Source organism: Mesitornis unicolor, unplaced genomic scaffold (assembly GCF_000695765.1).
Source record: "Mesitornis unicolor isolate BGI_N332 unplaced genomic scaffold, ASM69576v1 scaffold12454, whole genome shotgun sequence".
Lineage (NCBI taxonomy): Eukaryota > Metazoa > Chordata > Aves > Mesitornithiformes > Mesitornithidae > Mesitornis > Mesitornis unicolor.
In genome coordinates, this window is record NW_010179464.1 from 5,139 (window position 1) to 28,621 (window position 23,483).

General features: G+C 35.2%; 1 protein-coding gene across 1 annotated transcript in view; it reads right to left on the bottom strand.

Moving 5' to 3' along the window:
• Positions 1 to 6,862: 6,862 nt before the first annotated feature.
• Positions 6,863 to 23,483, bottom strand: part of LOC104539309 (attractin-like protein 1) — a gene marked incomplete at both ends in the record, with an annotated part of 60,591 nt that continues 43,970 nt past the window's right edge. Inside the window, 2 exon segments of the mRNA XM_010182794.1 lie at positions 6,863 to 6,929; positions 16,279 to 16,372. Coding sequence (XP_010181096.1) covers positions 6,863 to 6,929; positions 16,279 to 16,372 — 161 coding nt within the window.

Sequence of the window (23,483 nt, forward strand, 5' to 3'; positions counted from 1 at the left end):
ATGTTACCATAACTTTAACTGCACAAAAATGCTTAAGAACAGGCAGATAAAATTCTACAAAACTGAGCACAGAAAAAGCTCTAAACAAAGCTTCCAAAGGGTAAATGTCAAACCTTTTCTTAAATCATGCAGTTAACTGTTTTTCAAAAAACTGTTTTTCGAAAAATGCAAGAACAGAAGCAACAAACATATGGTATAGCAAAGGTTTCGTGAAAGTCAATGACAAAAAGGCAAGAGCATTAGGAAAAAAAGTGGGGAAAAAAAGTCCAGTTTTATCCTTTTTCTACCCTAAAATCAGGGCTGGAAAATGTGTTTGATATTATACATGTCAGAGTGGTTTAAACATAACAGAACAGGTGAAAATATTCTTAAGTACGATTCAACAATAAATGCACTTTCTTTAAAGAAAATACAAAAATAATAATGTATATCTTCCCCAAAGAATGGATTTACAGGATTCTCATTTCTGAATCTTAGAGGTATTTTACTTTTATGTGGCTGCCACTGAACAGCAGTAAAGTTGTTCATCTGTTTAGATATGCTGTTACTTCTTCTCTTATTCATAAATATAGAAGAGGCATTTTTTCTGTTCAACATGAAAGATTGATTTATATATTTTTCATTTTTTTGCAATCATCATTTGTCACCTTCAACGTTACCTTACCTCAGAAAACCTTACCTTTACCAAGTCCAGAAAACAAGAAGTAACAATAAAGAGAAAGAAAATGAATGAATGGAGACAAAGTGTCAAGAGTGGATGGGAAGAACTTTGTGAACTACTTTTGTGAAACTCTTGTTGCTCTTCTGTATGTGACAATTTACAATTAGCTTCCCAAGAGTAGGAGAAAGTAAAAGGTAAACCAGATGTTCCCCAGTTCACACTAAATCAGGGAAATACTCCCTTTGAAAACTTAAATACACAATAACACCTTGTTACTTAATATTGATCTGAATCAGGGCACAACTCTGTGATTAAGTCAAGACTATACGTAAGAAAGGATAAAACGACCTTAACAAGAACAGGATTAGGAAGTCATTTTGAAGCATCTGTTGAAAAGTAATTGCTGCCCTCATCTCCTTCTGGATCTTGTAAGAACTCATTTCCAGGGCAATTTTTTTTTATTCCCAAATCAAACCCTCTTTATCCCTTTTAGCATTTCTGACTGTTCCTTTAACTCTTATCGCTGCTCTGTGAGCAGCCCAATGACTTCTCTTCCAGCAAAGTATGCCACTTTGGACACATGTCCTCTGTTACTTTAGCAATATCGCTGCTCTTCCTTTGGGCTCTTTCTATAATTTCCTATTCCTAAATTTATCATTGCTCTGTGTAACAGTGAGTGAAAGGAACGTGTTGTGGCAGGTCCAATTTTCCTATCTCATCATAAGTTTGCTTTGATTCTAAATCAGACTCCTGTTGCTATTTAAAACAGCTTTTCTAGCTAAGTATTTACTTTGACTTCTAGTACTTTGTTCTTTTTTTAAATTGCAGGAAAATTCCCTTCCTCATAAAATAACAATAAGAGATAGAGATGAAGAACTAAATCTGTAAATCAATCCTTCTGAAGTGATAATCTAATAAACCACTCAAACTTCCCCGCTGAAGTTGAGGATATTCATCAGGGCTCTTGGATTGATTTATGCCTTTGTAATCAAGCTCCCCAGCCCCATTATCTAAGTAAGCTAGATAAGGAATACCACTTACTTTTCAGTACATAACAAAAAAATAATATAGAGAGCTCAAAGCATGCGAAGGTTATGCAGCTTAATTTATATTTTATACATTCTAAAGGTGATACTTCAGTACAAAAGAAGAAAAGAAGAAAAGAGTATTTCTAATATTAAGACTTCATTATCTTTCAGCTGGTGAGCAGAGATAGGATTGGTCCTACACTATTTGTTTTTCCCCTATCAGTTATCATTCCCCAGAAATACCTCACATGTGATGGAGAACTTCTTTTTGGTGTCAAATTTTGTTAGTTTATATTATAAAACGTAAAATATTACAGATACTTTTCAATAATACTGTGTAACTTACTTTAACTTTATATACTTCTGTTTATTTTATGTCATTCCCATGATAAGCCAGTCTAAGAATGAAAAGGCAAAGAAAAAGCAATGTTTATATATGCATGCATGCTTATATATGGTCAACATGCAGAATTCATTATCTCAGTTAGTCTATCTCCAGATATTTAAACAGGAGTGAAACAAATATACCTCTTAAATAGACAAATTTGCAGCAAGAAATAACAACAATAGATGTAACCACATGAGATTTCACCAGTCAACTACAGAATAGGACTTCAATGACATTTCTGAAACAACATCTTTTTTATAGCCCCCTATTTTTCTTTATGTTAATTTTTCAGTGAGTTAAACTACGATTCAAATAGCTACAGTTTTCTAAGCAGTTCTTCAAAATGTTGCATGCAGTACTCTTATTTTCATAACAGAATGAAAAGAGTAAATAATTTTAACTAGCCCATCATTAATGCAGAAAATCTGTCTAGCACTGCCTGTAGCTGGGGCATGAGGAAGCATGAGAACATGGGCTCTCCTGCAACAACTGCAGATATAGAGTTGAGATGGAAAGAATATAGAACATATAAGAAAACCTGCATGACTTCTAGATATCTGCACACACAACTGCAGATGAATGCAAGTTTATTGGAACTGGAAGTTTCCACCAATTGAGGACTCTTTAAGCATGATTTAGCACTGATGTACTTAGTCTATATAATTATTGGCGGCTTCATGAAAAAAGAAATGAGAAGTAATGCATATCTCACTCCCATATCTTAATACCAAAATATATTTCTTAGTTCTATCTATGCATAATTTTAATCCTTTATATGCAAACTTTTTAACACTCTCAGCAACTACTGAAGCAATTTAAAACTAATAACTGGCAACAAAATGAAACAAAATGTTTTAACTTAACAACCAGAAATATAACTATTGCAGCTAAATTTTCATCTATATGTAAAGGTATACAATCGACTACAAGAAAACAGAAAATGAAAACAGCAGTAGGAAAATGCATATTACTTCTATTAGAGACTATAAGAGGAGAAGAAAAGCAATCTTTCCATCACCAGGAGATTTCTAACAAATAGCATCACCAGTACCCATCTGACCCAGCATTTCCTTATTGCTGTATAAAACCAGGTTTTTCTTCCCCTTTCTTAGTGAATAAAATTAATAAATACCAGAAGCCAAAGCTGCAGATGTATCTATCAACATGGCTTTCATCACAACATAGCTTCATTTCTTCTACTTATTCGCAAAATTTTGAAAATAGATTTCAAAATAAAAATGACATGGCATTTTGTGCAAGTTGAGTACTGAGCACTCCATACCAAGCAACAGAAAGCAGCACTATTTTGATTTCAAACTTAGCTACGTGTTGATAGCTTATACAGAGCTATGAGCTATCACACTGGTATTCTCTTTTCCCACTGCTACCTATGTACTTGTACTAGCTTAATGACAAATTGATTAAATCAGATCCTTATTTCAACTCTAACAACTCTTGTACCAACTACTAATTACCATATTAATGGCCTATCAGTTGTATACTATAAGCCTAGATCTATACTGCAGAGTGGATTGTATTTTCTTTGAAGGTTAAGATTTGAGAACATGGACGCAATTCTCAAGAGCTGCAAAAAGTCACAAGCACTGTAGATCTATCAAGATGAAATTGAGATTCACAGAATCTGTTTTCTTAAATTCATAATTAATTTCATTTTTAAAAAGTATCGAATGTTTGCATTAAACTTGAACACTGAAAACATGTTCAGGACAGGCCTACCTTACAAAACAGCTTTCTCTTGAAATGGAAACATTCATGCAAATTCCTTCTTATTTCATAAGACAAAATATTTGTTCAGGACTACTGTTTATCACCAATATATTCTTCCTGCTTTAAATATGTCTACATTCAATACAAATTAATTCATGCAAATAGTGACTGAACTAGGTATAGAAGTATACCCACTGCAACGTATTGACTTCGATAGCGCAAGCCCTGACAGCAGACACACAAAGGCAGGCAAGTCCCTTGAGCCTCTGTTCAGTCCTGGTCAAAATTATGTGATCAATTTGCTGGGTTAAGCAGCACCAGCAACACAACCACTTTAAAGCTACCAAATGCTACTCTAGTACTACTAAACTGTTTTCAACAGAAAACAACTGTTCAACAGCTAATATTTTAATTGTCAATTAGTAAAATCGGTATCAACTTAAAATCATTCAATCTGATGTTCTTTTAAAATGGCAAACAATACAGATTCTACTGAAAAAAGTATTATTTCCATTGTAAATGTTCCTTGAACACATTCTCTGCGCAGCTTAAAAAGGAAAACTTGGAGTACATAAGAGGTGTGTGTTACATCAGTTACACTTAAGTAAAGAAATTTGTGTTGTGATGGTTAAATTCCAACTCACCTCTCATTAAGTATATATTTTGCATTTTCCACATACTGAAATAGTAAGGGAAACAGTTATTCTGGCAAGCAATATTTTTTTTATTCTTAAAATGGCCTGATAGTTCAAGAGACAACTTTACTGAAGTAATTCCTAGATATACTTCCTGTTAGATTTAATTACAAAGCTAATTTATAGCTAAAACTAAATCCATTTTAATAAAGTCCACACCACATTTTGTCAAGTATCTCAGATAGAAAATATACAGACATACCAGTATAGAACAGGTCAAATATTTGCTTATTCATTTCTATTTTAAAGGATTTTTCTTAAAGAAAAAACCAACAACAACAAAAACCAAAACCATCATTTTCAGTCTGTTATTTAAAAAGCATAAATGCTGTTCATCATTTACTGAGAATCAATTCTTTGTGCCTCAGTGAACACCGTCATTTCAGGAACAGTCATCTAAAAAAAAAAATCAAAAGCAAATAAAACACCTCACCGAAACAAAAAAACCCCACCAAGACACAAAGGTGTTTTGAGGGACATCCAAAACTATCTAATAAGCTCTTTAAGGTCCCTTCCAACCCAAACCATTCTATGATTCTGTGAATAATACTTCCTGTCACAGATCTCAAAAAAAAAGTCAGAATTTACATGAACAAGCAAAATTAACTACATGCAGAAACAGCTGAGGTTCTTTTGAAATCTCATTTTACAAATCAGTTTCTGATAAGAAACCACATCATTTGTATCAAAATTCAAAATATCTGTGGCCCACAACAATTTTCACTTGTTTTGCTCACAACTAGCGTATCTGTTACAGAGTATTTGAAGTCTAACAGAACATAACACACTAATTGTGCATACTGCAATCAATGTCTGCATTTAAATCATAATGCTCTTCACAATACAACTCTACTCTCTTTAAACCTCAGCCATCCAAACCTCATTTATTTTGACAATCATTTAATGAAAATGGATCGATTCCCCTTTCTCTCTAATAAAATACTGTGAAAATCTTGCTAGCTCCCCAAAACAGTGCTATCACAAATGATTCAGGTGAAAGAATTTCATAGAGTTCTTTTGCTATAATATTTTTAAGTGCTTCTACCAGAAAGTTTTAAGTATCTACTTTATCTTTGGTAGAAATCACAGGAGAAAAGTGAAGCTGTACAAAAAGGATCATAAACAATTAATGTATCTCCAGATGTAGTAATCAAAATTGTCAGCATCTGCTGTTTAACATCTCCTGTTGGTGCCCATTTGTAAGTAATGAGCATTTGCCTTGTGCTGGGACAAGAAGCAGCTGGTAAATCCAAAGCGATCTTGGGGGTCAGCAAGCCAACAAGGCCAAAATCCGCAGGACATCTTGGGACCAAGCTGCACCCCCAACAAAACATCTCATCTCACAAGGGAGAACTGGGGTTCCTGGGAGGTCAAGGGATGGGGAAGATTTCTTGGAAGTATTCACAAAGCTTTCACCCCCGTCAGGCAAGCAGCTTGTGCTTACAACTTTGTCACAGGAATATTTGGATGTACAGCCCCTAGAATCTGCTGGACATCCTGCCTTCTCTCCCGATTGGCTTCATTGTCACCACCCAGTATCATTTTAAGTATTTTATTCAATCACAATTTTGAACATTTTGATTGATTTATCCTACCCAAAATTGAAAACTAATAAAAAGCTGCTGCTTGTTTATGAAACACCTGAAAACTGACATCTTTACACATACAAAACTGTACATATTCTTTTAAAATAGAGTTTTGAGCAACATGACAAGAATATTGTTGTAAGCCCTTCTTTGCCTTATTTCTCCTCTCTCCTCTCCCTAAAACTGACAAACCGCCTTTGTCTAAGATGCTGATATGGACTGTAAGCAACAGCAAGGATGGGGGTACATCAGGAAACTCTGTTTCTCCTCCTTGGCTCTTCTCCAGCACAAAGACCAATAATGATACATAAAATTTTGATAAACCATTTTTAAGGCTGATCTGTATCTCATATACGAGCCAAGATCACCTTAGGAAGACCAAAATATTAAAATCACTCTGATAGCACTGATTTCCCAAACGCATACATATACTAAAGCTGACTGGTGTTTGTGTTTCATGAAGGCAAAAATAATCATACATCAAATTCTCTGTCCTAGAGAAAAGGCTCATTAAAAAGTCTACTAGCGGCATTCTTTTCTGGAAGATGCTCACCTTGAAATGTTTTGTCCTCCATAAAGTTTTGTAGGAGTGTTAAAAAGTTTTTGAAAAAAAATCTCCTTAAACATTCCCCTTTCACAAAGGAAATATGACTTTCCTCCCTTCTGCTCCATAGTTAATTGTCCAAAGCTGACTCTGGTAGCAGCAGCCAGCAATAATAATAGTGATGCAGAGGGTTGTTACTATAACATAGCATCCATTGAATTTAATCAGTTACGATATGGCAATATATATTAGAATTTTTTAAAAGAGCTCCCTCAAAAATCTGGTTTTGTCAGTCACAACTCAGCTGATTTTATTTTTCTCTGATGACAGCAGGATGAGTAACCAGAAAAGCCAGCAATTACTTTCTTTTCCTTCTACAAAGAGAATCCCTTGTCTCTAACCAGAGCAGTAGGAAGGCCCAAATGACTTCATGCTCCACTGGAAGTCTCTGTTATTTATGCTCCCCTTTTTGCAGCAAATATTTTAATTTTTAAAAATTTAAGTGGGGTTTTGAGTTAGGAAGAGGATTCCGTGTTAGCTTATTCTTTTCAAAATCTCAATGACAACATCTTTATAACTCTTAAAAAACAATTTGCAAGAGTTAAATTTATGGTGTAAAAGTCTGTACTTCAAAGAGGGACAACTACCTAGGGAGAAGACTCCAACTTCACTGTCTCCTTAAAAGGGATGCAATGGGACAAGAAAAGCATCAAAACAGAATGGATCAGAGCCCAGATCCATGAAGAGACATATCTGCTGCAATGTTTCTTATCTCACCACCAAATTGTTAGGTGCCCTATTCCTTGAGTAGAATGCCCAAATCCAGACTGACCACCACAACTGCCCAAACAGCAAACGGGTTGCAGTTAGGTGCCTAGGGACAACACAGATGGCGAGTTTCTAAGCTACCTGTACATTGGCCAAGGAGGGTTTCGCATGACTGGGAGTTACAGATCGAAACCATCTACTCGCCTTAGGTGTGCAGACAGTTTCTCTGGACAGAAACGGATGGATCACAATATTCACCAGACAAGTGTGAGACATACAGGACAGCAGGTGGACAAGCTGTATCTGAAAAAAGAGCTGGAACCTGACAGCAGGTATAGTGAATACTGAAGACTTAAAACAGGTCAGGCACATAGTGTCTGGCTGTATCAAGGCACAGAAGTTCATTAAGAAGGAGTAGTAAAATGTACTCTGGTAGAGCAATTCACAGATGTTATTCTATACATGACAATTTATGATCTGTGAGAGTAATTATGACTCCCATGAAAAATGACAGTTTATAATCCAACTACAGCAGCATGAAAAGAACAGAGTAATTATATTAATGGTTAACAGAGTTAGTGACAATGATACTCAAACTGGATGTATTTATGATTTGTGGAGACCCCAGTATTTTATCTGGACAGAAAGAATAGACCATGGAAGTATTTGGTTCATGCAGATTAGGAGAGAGAACTGGCTGGTAGAACTGCCTGTTGAGAAGAAGCTTGTCTCCATTGTCAGCAACCTCCTACAAGTTTTTTCCAGAACCTGAACATTTTATGATGTCTGCTTTATGAGACATGCTCCAGGCACATTTTACATCTTCTCAAAGAAGCAGTTCCAAGAGACAGTGTTACTGCCTGCACTTCTCCCACTGGGAAGGTTGCTTTATAAGAAGAGTTGTCCATACAAATTTTGGCTTCTATTATTTCTCATAAGCCTTGGCCTTGCTAGCTCTTAACTGTAGTTCTAGTCCTGGCCACGGAGGAGCCTTCCCAGGTGCCTTCACCTAGGTGCCTATGCAGCACAGCCCTGACATCATTGTCAAGAGCTTGAACTGTGGGAAAAAACCCTCAAATTGTAAGTCTTTGCAACTGACTGTGACCCTGTCTAAGACTAAGATGAAGCATGGTGCTACGCAGACCTGTGCAATTCTGCTTTAAAGTGAGGTGTAAAGGTGAGATGTAAAGCCAACCCAACCCACAAGGTCTTTCACCCCCTTCTTAGCTGTATGGGAACAGCCTCAAAACCTCCCAAATGCTTTCTAAAAACAAGCACAGAAGCTAAGGTCACAACATTGCTGGGTAACAAAAAAATCAGACTCAATAATAAAGCAGTTTTATGGCAGTCATAACCTTCCTTCCTCTCCACTTCCCAGTAATTCCTGCATTTGGCACAGGCTATCCCTGTTTCTCTTTTCCCTATATGAGAGTAACCATTAGCATCACTCCCACTCCTAAATTCATCCCAGTCCAGACTTTGTACATACATAATTAAAGGCAGAATAATTGTCTTCAGCTTGTATTTAGCTTTAAATCTTTATGGGTCTATTTCAGACCTAAAGAACTTGCAAAAGTGTCTGTTCTTGTCAGCTGTGCTACTCTATTACGATAAAAATAACACCTAGAAAAATTACCTTACCTATACTTCTTTATACAATCAGCACTACAGCAACACTTAGCACTAGAAATTATTAGCACTTCTCACAGAAGAGGTTTGCTTTATAACAGACACATCCTTAGCACTAGAATTCAAAACTGGTCTCATTGGCATGCCATCTGTGAAAGACTTGGGCAGCCTGCCCTCTTCCACCACTTCATTGATATATCCTGCCCTAAGCAAAACAGATTATTCAAATGCAAATCACAGAATGACATGGACCTGGCACAGGAAGGACAATTTTTAAAATCAAAGTATTTAGATTCATTTATTTTGAAAGAAAATCCAGCAGCATATATTTTCCAAATAGGAAATACAAGAGACATTACTTAATCAAATCTATATCCAGTACAAATACAAACATAAACCAGCTGGACACAAGAGACAGGTACGCTGCTCACATTCCTATTTTATAGCCAGGAGTGTCTGGAAAGTTGTAAAGAAAATCTGTTTTGCTCTGCGGTTTGCATTTTTGGAGGTAGCCTGGAGAGGAAATAATGAATATAAAAAAAACCTCAGAGAACAACTGAAACTCAGCAGTGAGTAGATTCTGCTCTGGTGAGCTTACCAAATCAGAAGCCATACACTTATATATGTGCATACAGCCAATTATGGAAGAGCCCAACTAAGAAGCCAACAGCAACATTACTTTATTCCCATGGAAGAGAAACCCTCATGCCCAAACTGTTCCCCATTTTCCAATTAGTAGTGAATTCAAAGATAAAAGGCATATTTCATTGAAGCACCTAAGAAAATTACATGTGCCATTTTTAATGCAGCTCTTGACAAGAGCCTTCCTGCTAACACAACTAGTTTCACATTGCAATATCAATATTGCAGTGTTCTCCAGATTTAACACATTCACAACTGACCCACAATAAAGTGCCAATGCTCAAAGCTCCTGGCTAAGTGTTTGCAGCTGCTCCCTCAGCCATTAGCTCCTCATTTCTTCACTGATAAAACTGCCTTCTAGAAACAAGAACATTTAAACTCCAGTTCTTCTCCATTTTTACGAAGTTGGGCAATTTCTTGAATAAAATGTAAGTTTGCAAGGTAACAGTGCTTACAAAAAGTGATGTTTCACATTTACAGAGTGCCTGCAACTCTGAAAGATCCCAGAGAGCCTCATGAACTTTACATATCATATACTGAATATACCAAAGAAGAGAGGGCAAGCCTACTGCAGTATGAAAAAACCAACAGAAAGGCCAATAGTGATATACAAGACTGCCAAAACCCATTTAAAAAATACTGCACAAGGCCCACTGCAAACTATAAAAGTTGTTTCTCCTTCAAATTTTAGATTAAAAACTATTTCATATGTTTCGAGTTCCTGATATTTGCCTTCTGAGCGTTCAAGCCATTAGAGTGCATTTGGGTCACGTTCTGAAGCTTTGATATTAGACATATGAAAGCTGCAATTTAAGCAAAAAATTATTGATGCCAGAAACAAGAATTAAAGAAAAGCATCTCAAGTCTTTTATAAATCTGGCAATAATTACTACATGTAGAGCAGAAGATTAGTACATTTAAAACATCTATTTAATATTGAAGTGGGAGTTTTATTTTATTGTTCTCCTTAGCAACCTAGCAATCTAGCTCTTTGAGAACTAGCTGAGGGCTTGAACCTATCCTTAGAGAAGGAAGCTAAAATTTTCAGGCAGTTAAATAAGAACAGAGGCAGTCACTAAATCCACATAGATCTACACATCAGATTTTGCTGGAATTCTCCTTGAAAGAACATAGCAAAGGGAGTAACATGCATAGGCACGTCAAAGTTTTCAGTTAAATGGAAAACTCAAGGACTGCACTCAGTGTGAATAAGGAGAGAACACACCACATCAAGTTCAACCACATATGTAAAACTAGCGATAGAATATAACCAAATGACAGAAAAATGGAAAACAAATCTTGAAAAGAAAAGAAAAAACTGAAATACATTTCCTCTAGTACTTTAAAACATTAAATATTATACTTTTATATTTCATTTTAGAAAAGCACAGATCACCATAGTAACTAGTATTGAATCAGCTAAAAAAGTTCTTCAATAGTGACTTTAATATTAGACTTTCAGCAACTAGGATCTCCCTGTGTTGTTCATGTTTGTTTTGGGTGTTGGGGGGGGGGGGATGTTGTTGTGTATGCATGTCTTTCATAAGGGAAGTTCTAATAAAGTGAATTTGTTATGCAACTGCTGTCAATTTTTGCCCTACTGGAAAGCAGAAAGCAGAGCTGTGAGTGGAAAAAACGGGGAACAGCTTTACTCTGTTATCAGCAAATAAAGTTGCAGTGATATCAATAGAATGGTGAATTTGACTCATAACTCAGTGTATTTTTACCTGCCTTTCCGCCCATTAAGAGGAATGACACCATTCTGTGAAGGGGAATGATATAGAAGAGAACAGCTGGATATTTTAAAATCTTATTCTTATGTAAATCAGTCTATCAATAAGGGTTTATTACTTATGCGCAGATCCTTACATTATTAAATAGCTTTTTAAAGCTTCAATACACTGAAGATTTTACCAAAAAAACAGGGTATATAGCTATAAATGCAATAGTATTTCTTCGACCATTTCAGAAGAAGTAACAGTATGACTAAGAAATGAATAGTCTGAATACTTATTAGAATGAAAATTAGCAAAATAGTACTTTTTCATTCCAGAATATCCTCATCTATACATTTTATACTCTTAAATTTATCCTTCTTACAACTACATAAAATATACTATGAAATATATTAAAATTAAGATTTCCCCCCCCCATCTCAATATTTTATTTCCACCTAGTAGTTCTTCATTACAGAAGTCTTGAAGCTCAGTTTTTCGCTTAGTTCTTACATGGTTTTTTGGTATTTCTTTTTCTACACAGCACAGCAAATGTTCTCAACATTTGAATGTTTCCCAGTTACATAAAATTATTATTATTCTGATTTATGCCTGGGAACTTAGATACACTAACATGATCTCTAACCTGCCCATCATTCGCCAATACAGCTTCAATACCAACAAGACAGATCCAACAGCCTAAAATCTACCACACTGGGAAGTACTTAACAATAGAGATTGATTTCCTTCCCCCACAACTAGAGCAATGGCAGTAACTGGGAAGCACAGTGCAATAAATGCTATAGGACATCCTGTAAAACCTGACAATTTGAAAAAATCACTATGAAACCTTATTTCCACCAAGCGTTTGTAACCCTGTAACTTTTCCAGATGCTCATAATTTGTCCAGATGTACAAAGGTTGACAGAAGCTACAGACACATGTCCAGGTGAAGGTTGTCTCTTGGAAGAGCCCAGACATACTGACACTTCTCAAATAATGATTTAACTGCTCAGCTAATTCTGCAATTTTCATATTTTTCTTCCTTGCATGCAGTAAAATTTATCTCATTTAATATCAGAATGTGAAATGGGAACATCCCCTTTGCATATTCCTTACATTTCCATAGGACTATTCCTGAAAATTTATTTGTGTATATAATCCTGCATTGGATACACCAAAACCTATTCAAACTTTAAAAACTGTAGACAAAATCCTATGAGGGAATAAAATGAGCAGCTAGCAAGTATTACAGGAAATTAAATAAAACTACATTAAAGTAATAGCTTTCACCTAAGATATGTTTTAAGTCCATTTGATTTTCCTGTTACTATCAATGGCACATCTGGTCATTAAAATTAAAAGAGGGGAAAAAAGAATCTATGTATTTTTATTTGTATCAGTTCTTATCATTTTCTAGTCTGGTCACTTTGAATAATGAAACCATTCTAATCAGATTAGGAGAGTATTTAAAGGTTTTTACTAACTGAAGCTACCTACTTGAGGGGAAACAAAAATACTTCTAGGAAAAAATGTGATCATGTGTCATTAAAGAAACATTGTAAAATAAAATGTAAAAGTATGCTCAAAGCTGCTTTCAAACAATTTTGATTTTAAATGTCACTGTTCTTCATGCTGTCCAACAACACAACTCAGAAATTAATGTAACAGAGACAGGTATACTAAAAAAATTACACAAAAAAAAGATTCTACATAAAGCCACAAATTACAAGCTGTTCTGAAGCTAGGGAGCAGAAAAAGATAGAAAGAAAAAAAAACAAAAACCAAGAAGGTTTGTAAAGTGTCCTTGACTTACTAAAAACTCTGCCCCCCAGGCACGGTGTGTACTGCACATGAGGAGCAGATATAAAAGCATCAGAGAGGAGGAAGAAGAGGTGGAGGAAGGGAGATAACATAAAGGCCCATAGCTATGACTGTCTAATCAATAGGATTCTTGACAGGAATATAAATCTAACTTTCACACCAAACAGAATTTGGACTTTTCACAGAAATCCTTATTTTAGAAATCACAGGGTTATAGGTTTGCTGCTGAGACTGCACAAAAACCTATCTAACAAGTGGCCAAAAAACAACTTTTATCCAGAGCTACGGAGAACAGTATTCACACTTCAAATCAAGTTCCAGATGATTTATGCAGAATATAATAAAGTAATAAAAACAAGTAAAGCATTTCGCTGCTTTAAAATAATCCTTATCTTCTGGATAACTACTGTGTATGTATTTTCATAATATAATAGGATACTTTCAAAACAGGTTTTGAGTGTAAGGATAATTGTTACAGAGAAAATAGTTTTCTATTTTTTTTAAATATGAGTCTGATCAGGTTCACATTCTTCACATGAAGTTTACAAATTAGGTGGCAGCACGGAACTGGATTCATTCAGGTGTGACCTATTTTTTATGTTATTCATCTCCTGATGTTCTAAGGGAAATAACAAACAAAATTCATCTGAAACATCCATACATGAATGGATCACTCTCCCAAACGAAGCATCAGAGTAAAACGACAAATCCTAGGTGTGTCATCTGATGACATGTACTAAAACTCTCAATCTGTGGAGATCAGCTTTCCTCAGGATATCCAGTGATCTTAACAGTGAGTCTCCAGTACTGAAATTTTATTCTAGATAGTCTCCTAACACATTCCAAGTGTCTATAACTGGAATTGGTGTCTTTCTACATGTGCTGTCATAAACAAGATAGTGTACATCACCTTTTTTGGTTTTTTGTTTGTTTGGTTTGGTTTTTTTGTTGTTTTTTTTAAGAACAGAGTTAGGAAAGGACTTAAAAAACAGAAATTCAATTTTTATGTTAATATTTGTGTCTATGAACCCAACAGATGTGAAGTTCACAATCTGAAATGTGATCACAGCCAGAAACAGTTTGAAAGTGGCTGGTCTGTGCAGTTTATTTTATCCAAAATAAACCATTTGGAATACCAAATGCTTTAACACACCTTGCCCTGGATAAGTCTTTGGTCTACATAAGAATCTAGGAAGGTGGCCATATTATACGTGAGAAAACCAGAGACCTTCAGTCTGAAATTGTAATTTTAAGTTGACTCTTGAAAAGTCAAAAATTCAAATCTTTGATTTCTCCATTTTGTGGAATTACTGTAATTCTTGACCAGGACAGGAAAATCCACCACCAGAACAAACTCTTCTTTTCTAGTTCAGTAAATGGGATAAAAGAACTTTTGATGACAGACAAACTCAGGAGAGCAGAGTGATATGGATGAGCAGCACAACCACAGAATCACAGAACGTTAGGGATTGGAAGGGACCTCAAAAGATCTAGTCCAATCCCCCTGCCGGAGCAGGAACACCCAGATTACAAACAACCTCACAACCAACTGTATGAGACAGAAGTTCCAAATTAAAGTGGAGAAAATTATGACAAAACAGACACAAGACAAAGGGAAAACAACAGCAAAATAGGTATGTGAAATACAGACAGGGGAAAAGGTCTATAAAGAGAGCCTTAAACTGAATGGTAGTTAGTAGAGGATTGGAGTTATGAGAAAAGGAATTGTTTTCCGCAGTTTGAGTGTTATGATCCTTAGAGGAGTAGACCTTTTTTTTTCCCATTCTTTGTAAATAGGTAGAATGACATCAACATATGTCTGCAGCACACTGGTAATCAAGCCACCCATTACCATCTCGAACTGATTAAGTGTATGGACACAAAGATGATGAAACAAACAACTTCTCAGTGAAGACTTAATTAGGAGTTTAAAGGTATTATCATGCTTAAACTGTTGTCATGATAAAAATTCATCCTTTAGTCCTAATCTGAGTCATCTTGAGTCACCAGTTAGCGAGACAAAAAGTCCCAGAGGTACCACTGAAACACTGTACCTGCCACCACAGCTCGCTCTCATGAATATACACATAGCCTCTGCAGCAGGTACTTTTGCTTCTTAACTATTTATCAAACAAAGTGTTAAGGGTAGGACTCAAGCCAGTTCATTAAGTATATCAAAGATGAATCCACAAATCCAGTGGAAGATTATGCCTCGTGGCAGGCAGAGCGTAACCTTCTGGCACCTCTCTCTCCTAGAGAGGAAAAGGCTGTGTTTAAGCTTTTTCTCCCATTCCAAACAGTACTAAGACAATTTTGGGGCCAGATACTACTTAAAATAACTGTAACAGTTAAAGGAATAAGGTTCCTGTTGGATAATGCAATGTACAGGATAGAATAAACTGAAAGAAACATCTCTAAATATAAGGCAATTCATAGTTAACTTGAATGTGTTAGTTCTCCTACTTGACAAGTTACTCCAATAGTTCCTTGTTCTCAGTCTTCCCATTTGACTGTCTCTATCTTAAGTTGTAAGCTCTTCCTCTAAAAAAAACCCACAAGCTATTCCAGTACAAAACAAGATATCTAATTGTACTTTTCATGGCAGGTCTACACATTCCTCTGTTCTATCTTTAATGATAAGGAAAACTCTAAAACACTGTGCATCTTAGCATGTTTCCAAAACTCTAAACAACTAATCATTGTAGGTTCTGATAAAGATATGTGACAAATGTACTAAATATAATTACCAATTTTGCAGATTTTTTTTTTTTTACTTAGAAAAATTCTAAAAATCCTGAGGACAAATACAGGTAAATCTTCAGTTACTTCTTTTTACATGATATTTTTTAAATATGTAGTGTCTGCAAAATACTAATATTTGTGATGTAATTCTTCAACAAAAGCCTAAGTAATACTGAAACTTCCTAAGAAATGTAGGGAACACTAGATTCATCACTAAAACGTTGTCAGGTCAATCACAAAATCCAAAAGCAAAACAAAACCAGGAAAAAAGTAATTATACACTACTCATGAATTGTAGTAACTTTGGGCTACATTTAATTGTACTCACAGTTGACACTGGTCTCCTTTGATTCCCTTAGTTGTGCAGAAACATTTTCCTGTTTGCATGTGACAAATATTTGCATGTCCACTGCACGTGCAAGCTACAAAATCAAAAAGGAAAAGTGAGATTTCTTCACCCATATTTTACTTTATAACTAAAGGAATTTTCATGAATTTTATGTACTTCATCCTAATCACATTTCCTACAAGCTGTATTTAAAAAAAATTACTACTTCGATGATAAGCTGCTTTGAAGAACATTTCACTACCACATCATTCAGTTTATTTTCTGTAGAGTTAAGAACTATGCACGTGTCATTAGTGGCTCTCCTCCACACCTTAAATAAAAGCAGTTTGAGAATAGCCATTAGTCTACCATTTCAATGCACAATATAGAAAGTTAACAACAATACATGTTCTCTATACAAGGTGAAATCCTGACCAACAACAAAAGTGATAGCAAAATTTCATTAGTTTCAAATATCTAATTAAAGAAAGTATTATTGCAGATGTTTGGTAAAGCGTCTAATACAACTGGAACTCTTGGTTTTGACAAAAGCGAACAAAAAGGAAGCTTTGAAACCATTTGAACAAAGGTGGAGCTAATACTACAAGTATGGTTGACAACAGGAATGTTCTAGAAGCAAAATACAGGCATCTTTAAAAGCTCTTGAAATTTTAACTGGAGGAAAACCACAGAAACATCATCACCATCATCATCATCATCATCATCACTCCACTCCTTTTTAAACTCTTTTTAAACTCAGTGGCTGAAGTAACTCTCTCAGCAGTGCTCTCTGCTCACTGCTGCTCTTGCTGCCTGACTGATTCTCACCTCATGACAAACCTTGATGGTCCCAATTCCTGAGCTTTCTTTTTGCTTTTCCGCCCCATGTTTATACAAATTACTACCTTGTTTAGGCAGTCCTCCCTCTTTTCTAAACAAGGATACAAAACTTAATAACCTCCCTCGGGTACTTCTGTCAATAAGTTCCCACATCATACTGGGATAGTTACCTGCTAATATTCACATTACTTTTAAAGTCTTTCTTTAATACAAAGTAACTCTGAACCTACCTTGATCATCATATTATGCTTTCACTGAAGTTTTAATTACAACTAAGATAAAAGATTTAATATGTGGGCTCCTGCTTGGAAACAGATATGATACTAAGTGATGACCTGTATATAATAAAAGTTTATTTTCCACTTGCTAATCCTAAAATTGAATTTCTATCAGAAGGACTGAGTTTAATGTTCCTATTCTACTGATAAGGAGTAACACACAATGAATACTTCTGTGACACTGTCCCTCACCACACACACTCCAACCTCTCTGCCCCAACCTAAGACAAATAGGAAAAGAGGAAATATAACAGCCAGACTAGAATCACAACTAAACATAAAATATTATTGACAGAGTATTTCAGTGTCAGGATTTCTATGGTTTGCTCAGCTTCAAAACTTCTTAAATACCCAGCAGAAGCTGAAGGAGCAATTCTTACTAAAGAGGAACTGGAGATTCAAACTGTCTGGAAGAAACACATACTAGAAATTTCTATGCAGCACACAGCGACACGTGATGTTTTCCTCTCCTTCATAATATGCCTTGTATAAAAACATTTCTGAAAAACACCTACAGTTTCCAGAGCGCTAAACTCTGTAATTTTACTATGCTCTTGACAGTCTACAATAAATGTGCATTGAAGTGCTGCTACTATATAGCAGTTATGTTTTCCTAAATCTGTTCATGTTTTCTCCTCTACATTTATGGAATGGTTGTTTAGGCCCTTTAAGCTTGAAAAGCCTCTTCTCAAAAGTTAATTTTAATTGTGTAAATCTTTGCTATACTTTCAGGGAGAAAGAAAGGAATATATTCTCAACAGCTTATTCTGCTTAAGGTTAATTGCTCTTAATGAGCAGCATTACAAGACAGCACGAAAGTTACAAAGGAGTTAAAAGGCTGCATTCCAAATCATATTCCAAAAAGCTGACAATATATTGACAAATAGAGAAGTAACTGCCAATCAACCTTACTTGATTAATCCCATAGTTATTTTTCACTTAATAGGAAGTAGAACACAAACGTGAAAGTGGAACTTCCTTTACCTGAGTAGCTTTTCCTTAGTAAAAGTATTTAAACACTAAATTATAAAAGCCTTTGGAAACTATGCATCTTTTTCACCTTCTTAGAAAAAAATGGGGTAAAATTAATTATCTAGTACAAGTAACAAATATAGCCATATCAGACTTCACAGAAGAGCAAAAGAATTGTAGCTCAGACCTGACTTGTATAATCATTCCATTGAATTACCAATAAAGCAAACTTTTCAATACCATTTATCCCCAAGGGACATCTAAATCAAATCAGCACCTATGTAGTGCACTTTAGTGTACTACAGGGTCACTCACAGAGGAGTCCACAGATCAACTCCTCTCCAATCAGGTCTCTCCTCCCATTTAAACAGCATTAGGCTTTAGTCACTGTGCTCTGTTCTCTACTTGGATTTATACTATCATTAAATAACGTAAAAGTGAGGGAATGTATTTTCCCATGGTCTCGTTTAAATTTTGATCTGTATGTTGCAACAGAGCACACAAATAAAAAACAGGATCATAGTCTCGTCTCTCTTACCAAAAACACCAACATGGCTAGTCTACCACACATATATGAAGCTTCTATAGGACTAAGATCCATATGGCTGGAAAAGAAGAAGAAAGGAGGAGCCGAGAAGGCTCAGAACATTGTATTCTGGATTCCTCATCAGTGAAAAAGCTACTTCTGCCAAGCCCAGCCGCTAATTTTCTTCAGTTATAAGATGATGAGCAATTACTCTTATTGGTCAAGTTCCTAGTAATTTAAGTGTTCCCTGGATAATACCTTGAAAAAGGACATCAGGAGCTAATAATTTTTAGAATATTTTTAAAATATCATATGGACAGATTTTATTTAACAGCAGTAACTGCATATTTTAATCAATCTCAAGCTTGCAAGTCTGTGATGAAAAGTGGATTCCTACCAATCTGTGGTCCTCTATGTGGGGAGTAATGAAGGAAAAAAAACAATCCTGTATAACCCACTGTTACTGAAGTAAATACAAATATAACAGCAGAAGCAGGATGTTATATTACAGTAGATTCAGTGGAAAAAAATTTTAGATGCCATTATCTTTGTGCCTCACTGCAAGTTTTTTCCACTGGCCTACTTCCAAATACAAAAGAAATTATGAGCGTTGAATACTAACTATGTTTACTAATTAATAAATTGCAACCTAAAGCTATATTTGATTTCAAAGTAACAAGATTTACATTCTTTTATTGCCTCAATATTTCCATACTCTTTCCATATTTTCTCTAATATTTTCTACTTGGTTTTCTCTGTTTAACCATTCTCAGTGAATGGTTTCTTTTCTGATAGCAATGTAAGTCAACAGCTAAAACTATAGCTGCAGCAGTATCTCTAGTAGAAATATGCCAAATCTTGGAGCCAGTTTTAAAATATTTTTTAAAAATATTTTGCATTAATCATTCACAGCCAGTAAAAGTCAGCACAAGAGATGTAATTTATATTTTCCCTATTTTTTTTGAGGTTTCACCTCCATGTATTTGTTTCCAAGGAAGGAAGCTTAAGTCCCAGCAGCAGCAGCCGCAGCTAAAGCCTGCCTTAAGTAACTTTTTTTTTCCTTCCAAAAAAGGACAGATATCATCTCTAATGTTGACCTAAAGAAACGCTTAACATGATTTTTTCTTTTTAAGAACTCCCTAAAGCATAAGGAAAAGAAATGAGTTAAGAGTTAAAATGAAGGCTATACTTAACACTTCACATTTGAAATGCTTCTCTCTTTTTTCCTGTATATTTAATAAAAGGTTTAAGAGCTTGAGAACTGCAGGGCGGCAAGCAGAGATTTCTGACTGAAAATCACAGGCTCAGACTACTTAATGGTAGATGATGGGAAGATCACATTATCACTTCTGATTTTCTGGGCCTGTCTGCCCCATCTTAATTAACATCTGAGACACTGTCAAGGAAAACTTCTGAGATCCCATTTTTGTGCCTTTGAGCTCTCCTACAACATTGTATTTTCTGTGGTTGTGGATAAGTTAGCTAAGACACCCCACTGAGATTCTCGGCCAATACGGACAGTATCAGCTTCTATCACACTCAAGCACTTTACCAAGTTTCAGCATCGTTTAACTGATTTCCATTCTCCAATTCATCCTTCAGTGTGGATTTTCGATAGCCACAGTTCTTTCACATATTCAGGTAGGCACAGTGTGAATCTTCTCCCTTGTCACATCTCTCAAGGGATGTGAGGTTGACAGCAACACATTCTCTATCATGATTATGCTTTAAATAATGTCCAGTTCTTAACATGGATTACTTTATTTGGGACACTGACAGTGGGCTTAAAATTAGAGGATGAAGCACACCTACACAGATTTTCTGGGTTAAGAGAAATTAAATATAAGTAGAAAAAAATCTCTATGTTTTTGAATAAATATATTATATCCCTAACAGAAAAATAGAAACAAGTAGAAAGATAACAAAACTTAAAAGTCCACAAGTCAAGTAGTGAAAGGTTCTCTAAACCCGATTTTTTTTTTCTTTATTGAAAATATACTATTAAAAAAATAATTGAGAGTGAACTTTTGGCATTATTGTCAAAAAAACACACCATCAATATCAAAAACTAGTCTCACCACTGCCATTATGCCTTTTGCTGAGTTACTGCCTACAAGCAGTAGTACAAGGCTAAGAGAAGAGACATCACTATCTACAGTGCACATCAGATTCAGATTCTGCTGCTCTACAGCATATTCCAACACTCATTGCAGCATCGCACTCAATCACTTTAAGGATGGTATGATGGTAGTAATCCTCTCAAATTTTCTCCGTTATCAATGCAAAGAATAGAGTGGAATCCTGCTTTACCTTTATAGCAAGTTTAATATGTAACAACATTCTAACAGTTTTATTAACTTCTGATCACATTCTCTATTTCCTCCTAATTTAAGGACTCATATTCTGTATTCATAATTCAGAAATTAATCTCTGCAAACCAACTGGTTAAAATGATATACACAGAATTTTCTCCTCATAAGAAAAGAAATTTGCATCCCGAAACACTACTGACTTTAAATAATAACAGTAAATTAATTCCAGGCAATGTATTTTCAGTAAGATAATCACACCTCTAGGATACAACAGGGGTTGATAGTACATCATGTCTCCCTTCACCTCATGGGAAAGAAGTACATCTGTCATTCTGTATTTCATAATTCACACAGTGCTAACAGTTTTTAATTATAAGGTTAAGCAGAAGTCTCAAAATAAATGCCAGCTTCTGCTGGATTTCAGAGCCTTCTATTATGCAAGAATTATCATTAGCCTTGCACCTTCCAAAATAACTTTCACTACATGAAACTCAGAAAAACTTGATACCAATGCTCATATTTCACTTAAAGATACAAGAAAAGATGGAAATTGGAATTGTCGATTTTGGGTGTGAAAACCTCAGGCATAGAACATAGACAAAGATATATTTTAAATCAAAATACATTGTACAATTCTGGTGTAAACTTTATTTCCAGCGGCAAACTCCTGCCCAAAGTTTAAATCAACTTTCAAAATTTATATAAATTATTACAGTATATAAATTTTTTAAAAAAACAACTTCAGCTACAAAAAAAAAATCTTCATGCAAGTAAGACCAGAAACTTTAGATGCAGTATTTTGGAACCACTCATTCACCTCCACAATAACTGAGAAACATGAGGTAAGTACACAAAATTTGTATAAACTGCCTCCAGGCTGAGCTTTAATAATAAGTTGTTAGGACTTTTATGTTCTAGGTATATCTATATCTTAGAAATTTAATTCTCTGTAGATGCTGGAAATGATTCCTCAGATTGACTGGCAAGATTTAAAGTTAACGTCTCCCTCATATCACATATTTTAGTGCCGAGAATGAGTGAACATTTGTAACAAATCTCCCAGTAATCCCCAACTACCATGCTTGGTTTCTATCATACGCCATCTCCATGAACTCCATTTCACAGGAAAGAAACCAAAACAGAATATAGCCACAGGACCACAAAGGTGCTTAAGAGACTGGAGCATCTCTCACATGAGGAGAGGCTGAGAGAGCTGGGATTCAGCCTGGAGGAGAAAGCCTATAGAGATCTTATTGACATGACCTGCTGGGAGGGAACCAGACTCTTAGTAGCGCCCACTGACAGAAGAGGTAATGGCCATAAATTAAAAAACAGGAAATTCCACCAAAACTAATTCTGTCATGTTATTTTTACATTCTAACAGAAACTACTACATTAGAGCTTTAAAAACAAAAACAAAAAAATGCCACCATCCTGGCAATTTCTACTTTAATTTTAGGGAAATATCAGTTCACACTACTCTTTCTGTAGAAAATGCAGATTCTAAGCAGAACAGGAAGATTATATGAAAACAATATAATCCAGCAGAGTAAATCCATGCTGTAAAATCACAACCCTATAAAATAAATTAAATAATAAATCCACACCATGATTGATTCTGAGCTGCTAGCTCAGCATATAAATGCTCTTGCGGATGCTGACAACAAAAGAATACCCATCACTATTTCCATGAAGTATGCATTTAGTTTTTTAAATTGGATTTAAAAAACACTTATTGTTTAGGCCCAAATTCCAACATATAGCTGCAAGAGCAATTTTTCTCTCAAACACGGCTCACGACAAATGGTACTTTAACTTAATGTTTGCTTACCTCAAAGATCACTAAACCAGGAGCTGCACACAGATAATTCCTTTAATACACCTTACAGATTAGGACACCTAGGTTTAAGACACCTAGCTGCAAAATATTGCTATTAAATAGGTGCACAACTTAATTTTGTTAATATGCAAGGAATAACTTGTATCCAAAAAATCATATATGTATAAAAATATACACTTGAATCAAAAAACCCCACACACATCAAAACACATTGTATAAAACACCACATATGGCATGTGTTTTTTAAAAAGGAGCTACAGGCTTTCTCATGCAGCTAGACTAAGAATTAGCAAGTATAAACATATATTAGATAAAATATTGTAATGCTCAGTTTCACTGTAAATGTTCACTTATGTGATCCATTAGTCTACTCATATGAGAAGTGCCCTTCTGAGACTTCCAAGTAATACTACAAAACTGTCTAGTCACTTACTTTT